The sequence below is a fragment of the Rissa tridactyla genome, chromosome 1 (assembly GCF_028500815.1).
Source record: "Rissa tridactyla isolate bRisTri1 chromosome 1, bRisTri1.patW.cur.20221130, whole genome shotgun sequence".
NCBI classification, from domain to species: domain Eukaryota; kingdom Metazoa; phylum Chordata; class Aves; order Charadriiformes; family Laridae; genus Rissa; species Rissa tridactyla.
In genome coordinates, this window is record NC_071466.1 from 218,501,378 (window position 1) to 218,509,495 (window position 8,118).

The window sequence follows — 8,118 nt, forward strand, 5'->3', positions numbered from 1 at the left end:
GATCTGCCGAGTCGTCCCCGCTGGTGGATTTATTTCGCTTTTGCTGAATTTCGTAATCAGGGTCGGTGCCTCCAAACACTGCTCCCGAGCCGTGCAGGGAAGTGATGACAAGGCTGCGGGATTCGGGGACTGCAGCAGGGAGAGCCCAACACTGGGGGTGTCCAGGAGGTTTTGGGGTGCTTCAGGTTAAATCCCAGGTTAAGCGAGTGCGCCGGGCAGGCTGCTGGGGCTTGGCAAGGCAGCGGTGACAGCAGCAGCCGTCGGTCTGTGTGGCACCTCTGGGGCTCAATGTGCTGCTCATTAATTACCACGCGCGTTTCTGCCTGAGCAGACGGCGAGGGGAGCAGGGTTTTCCTGGAGAGAAGGGCTGGCATCAGCACCCTTGTGGAAATGTCCCCTCTCCCCGGTTTCAAGGGGCAGGTTCCCCGCAGCACCCCTCGCCGATGCCCGGCACTTGGAGCTGCACTGCCTTTCCTCCCACTGAAACTTCCCCTGTCTCTGGTGACACCAGGGATGAGCTGGTGACCGGCTCCTCCCGCCCTGGTCCCCACCGGCGCCGTCTCCTCCAGGAGGAATGGCTGCTCTGCCCCATCATGGGCCCAGGTGGTCTCAGAGGCACCACCGGGACTTGGCGAAGGGTCTGCGGGGCTCCTGCAGGACCCGCTGCTGTGGCGTCCCCGGCTGCCGGTCAGTCCCCAGGGTGGGAGGAGGTGACATTCACCCTGCAGAGCCTGGGGGGCAGCAGGAGAGCTGTAGGGCAGGGTGGGCAGAGCAGTGGGGCTGTGGGACAGCACTTGCTCCAGGGGTGCTGGGTGCGGCGGTGGCGTCCCACAGCTGGGACATCACCGTCTAAACCCGTGGGGCTGCCTTAGGTCCGGGTCTGGAGCGAGGGAAGGTGGGGGGGGGGGCAGACAGAAGTGCTGGGGACGGGGAAAAGCGGAAGGGCTCTGGGAGTAGCGTGCAGGGGGAACCCAGCCTTCATCTTCCAAGCTGGCAGAGGAGGTGGCAGAGCGATGGAGCGTCCCCGACCGAAGGAGGGGAGGCTCCTCTTGACCCGGTTATCACTTGCCCGTCTCTCCTTGGCTGGGTTTGGCTCTCAGTGCTGCAAATCCAGCCCCACGCCAGCGGCGGCAGCCGCTCTGGATTTGAGCACGGGGCCAGACCCTCCCTCTGAAATAAATAAATATACACCGAAAGACAGCGACGCTGCCCATGAGGGCACAAAGCGGTGATGCCACACACAGGCGTTTGTGCCTGGAGCCACCGGCAAGGCATCAGGGAAGGGTTAAAGTGGGTGAGAAACAGCTCATGAACCAGCACCGAAGCTCCTGCGCACAAAGGCAGAGCTCCGGAACCTGTCGTCCCCTCTGCTCCCGTCACCTCCTGCCCCCCGTCCCCACGACAGAACCCCGGCGCTCAGCCGCAGCCAGCTGGGCACGGGGAAACCCTAAATCCCCCCTGGCTTGGCCAAGGGAGCGCATGCAGGCTCCGGGACGTGGCTCAGCCAAGCCAGCGCTGTTGCGTGCCGGTGGATGCCAGGTACAGGCAGAATTCCCGGCGTCTTCCCGGCCACTTCAGATCCCGAGTGGCTCCTGCAGCCTGCGAGCCCTTTGAAGCCTGGCCAGGTCCCTTTGATCCGCTGTGCCTGGAGCGCCACGAGTTCCCGAAGCAGCCAGATGCCCTCGAGCGTTTCCATCCTCCGCTGGGTGTTTCTGCCCTTGCTCCCCCTTTCTCTCGCAGGAGGGCGGGCAGGGGACGGGGCAGGGGACGTGGCCGAGCCCTGGACACTGTCGCTGCTTTATCCGGCCTGACGACAGCAGCCACCTCCTCTTGGCAATCCCCAGCCACCAAAAGCCCCGGGAAGCCTCGCCATGCAACACCGAGGTGAGCGATGCTGCCGCACCGGGGCGGCTCAGGGAGCGCGGCCCCGGGCATCCACGGTCCGGGGGGGGCGGAATCAGGGAGGTGCCCCTGCTCCATCACAAATGAGGCTGCTTTCCCCCAACAAAGCCCACCTTGGGTGCTGGTAGCTGACACGCATGTGGCTCCGCAGAGTCCTCCCGGCCCCCCGGGAATGTCCAGCGCTTCCCTGTCCCCCCCCCCAGCCAGTCACCCCCCTCTTTGGAGCTGCCTTCCCCTGCTGCCCCTGCCTGGAGGAACCTCCTCCTCCCTGTGCTCCTCCATGGGGTATTTTTTCTGCTCCCATCACCTGGGCTGCTCCCCCCATGCCCTGCCTGCTCCTGCCGCACGCTGCCTGCACCCACACCCCCGCAGACGAGCCCCACGTTGCTCCAAGTGCCCCTTCCCCGTCCCCTCCAAACGCCCACTCAATGCACAGGGGTCCCCGATGCCACCGGTCCTCCCCCCCGGCAAAGCCTGATGCCCCGGTGCTCTCCGGGGAGGGGAGGGCTGGCAGCGTCGTCCCCCCGCCGTGTCCCCCGTCACCCCCTGCTTGGCCTCTCCCCAGGACCCAGTGGCGTGAACCAGCTGGGGGGGCTCTTCGTGAACGGCCGCCCCCTCCCCGCCTGCAAGAGGAAGAGGATCATCGAGCTGGCGGCATGCGGCGTCCGGACCTCCGACATCTCCCGCAGCCTCAAGGTGCGCCCGGGTCGGGGGGTCTTGGGGGGGGGGGGGGAGGGGTGTCTCCTTCTCCCCCAAATCCGTTTCCCGCTGAGCCGCCCCCTCCGCAGGTGTCCAACGGCTGCGTCAGCAAGATCCTGGGCCACTACTACCGGACGGGGGCCGTGGAGCCCAAGGCCACCGGCGGCAGCAAGCCCCGCGTGGCCACCCCCGAGGTGGTGGCCAGGATCGCCCAGCTGAAGCTGGAGCAGCCCTCGCTCTTCGCCTGGGAGATCCGCCGGCAGCTGCGCGCCGAGGGCACCTGCGCCACCAACGGGACCCTCAGCGTGAGTCCCCGCCGGGGGCTGGGGAGCGGGGGGAGCTGGGGGGGCTGTGGGGACACCAGCGCCAGGCACTGCGTGGCGGAGGGGTGACCCCATGGCTGGGGTGGCGTGGGGTCCCTCGCTGCGGTGGGTGGGGGGCAATGGGAAGGATGCGCAGGGAGCTCGGTGGGAGCTTGGGGAGAAGCAGGGGAAGGCGAATCGCACACACCACCCCCCCCCCAGCCAATGCAGAGCCCCGCCGGCTGTCCCCAGCGAGCCTGGCGTCGTCTCGGGCACGGGGACGCCGTGGTGGGTCCGTTACGAGTGCCACTGACAATAAAATGCCACCTGCAGCATCATCACGGGAAGCCGTACGTCCTAATGCCGGTCCCACCCCTATAAACGTCCTGGTCGCCAGCCCCGAGGTGCAGATTGCCCCACATCAAATATTGTCAGCGCGCCCAAATTAACGGGTTGCCTGTATCAACAAAGAGCCGAGCAGATGGGCATGGCCCCGGCGCGGAGAATCCCTGGCACGTGCTCGGGCGCGGCTGCGGGAGAGCACCTCGGAGATGAGCCTCCATCCCTCCCCGCATCGCCCAGCACCCCCTGGCTCCCACCCTGCACCCCACCCTGCCCACGGCGCGGCCCCCAGCCCCGTCTCTCCCTGCCCAGGTCTCCTCCATCAACCGGGTGCTGAGGAACCTGCCCAGCGACCTGCGGCTGGCGGCCCAGCGGGGCTTTGCCAAGGACCCGCCGCCACGGGGTGAGCCTTGCGGGGGGCGACGGGCCCGGGGGGCAGCGGCTGTGGGGGGGACTCCATGGGACAGACCTGCTGCCAGCGGGCAGAGAGCTCCTGCCACCACCGGCCTCCCGGCTGCACGCACCTCCGCGGGTGCACGCACACGTATGTGCATGCACACACATGCACACACACATGCATGCAAACACACGCATGCAAACGCATGCAAATGCACGCACATGCATGCACACACATGTGCATGCAAACATGCACGCATGCATGCAAACACACACAACATGCATGCACGTACACCCACGTGTACACGCACGCATGCAAACGCACACCCGTGCATGCAAACGTGCAAGCGAACACGCACGTACACACACATGCACGCATGCAAACACACGCACCCATGCATGCAAACATGCACAGATGCACACAAATACACACATGCGTGCATGCAAACACACGAACATGCGTGCACACATGCACACGAACACACACACGCATGCATGCACGGACACACGTGTGCATCCAAGCATGCACACCGGCACACAAATACACACACAAGCATGCAAACACACACATATGCATGCAAACGTGCACGTATGCAAACACACATGTGCATGTAAACACGCATGCACACACACACGCATGCACACACGCATGCAAACACACACACGTGCATGCACGCAGCTCCTCCGCACCCCCCCGCACTCACCCTGTGCCCCCAAAGCAAAGGGGCTCATCGACCCTTCCTGACCCTTCCCAACCCCTCCTGGGGAGCCCCCGGGGCCGGGACCCCTCCAACACCTTCTGCCTCTCTGTCCCCACAGCGTCCCCTCCCACCGCCCCCTCCTCCCCGCGACCCCCGGGCTGCCGCTCGCCCGCTGAAGCCGGTGCTGCCGTCACCCTGGGGACCCAGCACCCTCCCCAGGGCTCCGCGTCCGGCCGGCAGCCCCCGCCGAGCTCCCAGCACAGGAACAGGACCGTCTTCTCCAGCCAGCAGTCGGAGGCCCTGGAGAAAGGTGCGGCTCCCGCGGGATGCAGGGGACATTCCGGGTGCCCACCCCGAGCTGCCGCAGGGTGCCGGGATGGAGCAGGACCCTTCCTCGGGGAGGGCATTGCTGCTTTCGGGGCCGGGGGGGGGGCTCCTGCTCCTTCCAATGGCACAGCCATCGTGGCGCTGCCCCGAATTGTGGGCACCGGGGCCTGGCGACGGACCAGCTGTGGATGCACGTCCTGGCATCGCGCAACGGGGGGGAAGACGGGTGCGCCGGACGGGCTGGTCTCACCCCAATCCCCCTTGCAGAGTTTCAGAGGGGACAGTACCCCGACACCGTCACCCGGGAGAGACTGGCCGCAGCCACCCGGCTGCCCGACACAACCATCAGGGTAAGAGGAGCCGCGCCACGCTGCCGCTCTCCGGCCGGGAACGCGCCTGGAGCCGTCGGCCAAAGTGGCCCGGCCAGGGGTGCTGCGCTCGGGGGTGCCCAGCCTGCTGGCGCGGGGGGCACAGGGCGCGCAGGGAGGTCTCTCCAAGCCATGACGCTGCTGCTGGCGGTGGTGGCAGGGGTGGGAACGGGCTCAGGCAGGCAGCGTGACAAAGCGGGGGTGACCCCCGAGAGCAGGTTTTGTCCCCAACTCGGGGGGTCTCTACCCGCTGGTGGCTGGGCACTGGCAGGAGCGGGGCAGGGCTGGCTCCATCAGGACGTGCCGGTCCCTCGTGCTCCCTCCTGTCTGCTGGGGCATGGCCGGGGCAGCGGGACCCTCTGGCTGTCCCTGTGCCGGTGCCAGAGCCATGCGCCTGCGCTGCACAGCCACGAGTGGCTGCGTGTCCCCGTCCCGGTGCAGCCGCCGCTCCCAGCCCCTGCCCGCCCCACCTCTGCCCCGCCGTGGGGCCAGCGCAGGGCCCGGGAGGTTGTGGGGACGCGGCTGGAGGCCGGGATGGTGCTGCAGGGCAGGGGCGCAGGGGAGGACAGCACAGCGCTGCAGAGCCGTGGCACGCACCGTGGCATGCTGCATGGCACACTCCACGGCATGCACCATGACGCACTTTGTGGCACACTCCACGGCATGCTCCCTGGCACACTCCATGGCACACTTGGTGGAATGCTCTATGGCACGCACCGTGGCAGACTCCATGGCATGCTCCATGGCACACTCTGTGGCGTGCACCATGGCAGACTCCCTGGCACGCACCATGGCACACTTTGTGGCACACTTCATGGTAGACTCCATGGCGTGCTCCCTGGCATGCTGTATGGCACGCTTTGTGGCACACCCCATGGCACGCTCCGTGGCATAGAATCATAGAGTTTTTTTGGTTGGAAGAGACCTTTAAGATCATCAAGTCCAGCCGTTAACCCAGCACTGCCAAGGCCACCACTAAACCGTGTCCCCTCAGCACCGCGTCTGCCCAGCTTTAAATACCTCCAGGGATGGTGATGCCACCACTTCCCATGGCACGCACCATAGCAGACTCCCTGGCACGTACCATGGCACGCACCATGGCAGCCTCCATGGCACTCAGCATGGCACACTCCCTGGCACGCTCCATGGCACACTCCATGGCACGCACTATGGCATGCTGTATGGCACGCTCTGTGGCACGCTCTGTGGCACGCACCATAGCGTGCACCATGGCAGACTCCCTGGCTCATCCCATGGCACTCTCCCTGGCAGACTCCATGGCATGCACTGTGGCAGACACCATGGCACTTTCCTTGGCACTCTCCTTGGCACACTCCCTGACATGTACCATCGCACTCTTCCTGGCACAATCCATGGCACGCTCCCTGGCACACTCCATGGCATGCTCTGGCACGCTCCCTGGCACACTCCCTGACATGTACCGTGGCACACTCCATGGCACGCTCTGGCACACTCCATGGCACGCTCCCTGGCACGCTCCCCTCACACACACACCCCGGGCACACTCGGTAGCTCCCGGCAGACACCCCTGCGCTGCCGGCAAACCTTCATGGCTCCGTGGCAGCCCCTTCCCCTCCCAGCCCCAGCCCGTCACCGGCCGTGGCGGTGCACACCCGCGTGCACCCATGCGTCCCCCGTGGCGGAGAAACACCCCAGAGCCTGGCAGGGGCTTGCAGCCCGACGAGGTGCAGAAGACGCGGGATCAAACCCCTTCCTCCCCCCATGGCTGGGGACACGTGACAAGCCCGTGTCCCGGGACAAAGGGTTGTGCCAAGGAGCCGGGGGTGCGGGTGCCGCGGGGTGGGGGCCGGCAGCCTCAGCCTCCTCCCTCTTCCCCAGGTCTGGTTCTCCAACCGAAGGGCGAAGTGGAGGCGGGAGGCCAAGCAGAAGCTGGAGGCTGGCGGTGCAGGTGACAGCCCCGGGGTGGAGGGGACAGGATGGGGCCCAGGGGTCACCCTGGGAGGGACCGCGGCTAAAATTTGGCACTCAGCACTGGGACGCCTGGGTTCAGTTCCCCCCAAAATGAAGGCCGGGGACCAGCGCGGACCTGAGCCGGTGTGCTGCCCTCCCCACCTCTCCCCACACAGGCTCCTGGTGCAACTGGATGCTGCCCCACGGGGTGGCCATGGCTGCTCTCCTTCCCCCTGCTGTGACAGCCACCGGCTCCGCACAGGTAGGAGATGGCCGGGGGTGATGGGGACACCTCGCCAGCGCTCCAACAGGCTCCGGGCACCCTCTGGAGCCCGCGCTCCCATTGCCCGACTGCTCTGAGCTCCCCGGGCACTGCCCTCCCGGGCGAGCTGTTTCTGTAGGGTGACACTTCGCAGGTCCCCTCCGGGGTGGCCTGGTCCCAAAGCATCCCTACGGATGCCCCATGACATCCCGCTCTCTGTTCTCCCCACAGCACCTCCCGGCCGCCCCCGCCAGCTCGCCGCAGCCCCTCCGCGGTCACAGTCACGGTCACAGCCAGGGTCTCAGCGCCTGCCCCGGCCCCCCGGCCCCACTGCACCTCTGCACCTCCGGCCCCTGCGCCTGGGACGACGCTTGCTGCGGTAAAAGGGCCAGGAGGGGGGCTGGGACCCCCGGGGCACAGCCAGGGCGGGAGCCAGCGGCAGGGTGCAGGACCCCACAGGGTGCTGGAGAGCACGGGGAGCCGGTCCCCCCGGCCCCGCAGCGATGGGGGGGTGACTGCTGGGGGGTGGGTGTCCCCTGCCCCACGGCAGAGCGGGGCTGGGGCAAGGGTGATGCTCCCAGCCCCATGCGCTGCCTGAGCCCCGTTTCCATCCCGCAGGCCTGACCCCCGGCAGCAGCCCCCCTCCGGCTCCCTGGCAGCCCCCCTTCGCCCTGCTGGCCCCCCGGGCTCACCTGCACCCTGCTGCCGGCCTGCTGCCCGGACCCCCGCTGAGCCCCCCGCTGCCGCTCCACGCCAGCTCCCCGGAGCCCCTCGCCTGCCTCCACGCACGGGGGTGTCCCTGGCTCTGAGGGTCCCCGGCGAGGCGGGGGGCTCTGGCGCACCCTCCGGTGCAGTGAGTTGGGGATGTCCGTGCACGGGTGCGCATC

The 8,118-nt window shown here is 67.3% G+C and overlaps 1 protein-coding gene across 1 annotated transcript; it reads left to right on the forward strand.

Moving 5' to 3' along the window:
- The first annotated feature begins 1,871 nt into the window (after positions 1 to 1,871).
- On the forward strand, positions 1,872 to 7,614 carry PAX4 (paired box 4). The gene is made up of 8 exons (XM_054203519.1): positions 1,872 to 1,884; positions 2,468 to 2,598; positions 2,691 to 2,906; positions 3,558 to 3,648; positions 4,461 to 4,652; positions 4,937 to 5,019; positions 6,898 to 6,967; positions 7,463 to 7,614. Exons 1-8 carry the CDS (start codon positions 1,872 to 1,874, stop codon positions 7,612 to 7,614), a joined length of 948 nt encoding a protein of 315 aa, XP_054059494.1.
- The last annotated feature ends 504 nt before the right edge of the window (positions 7,615 to 8,118 follow it).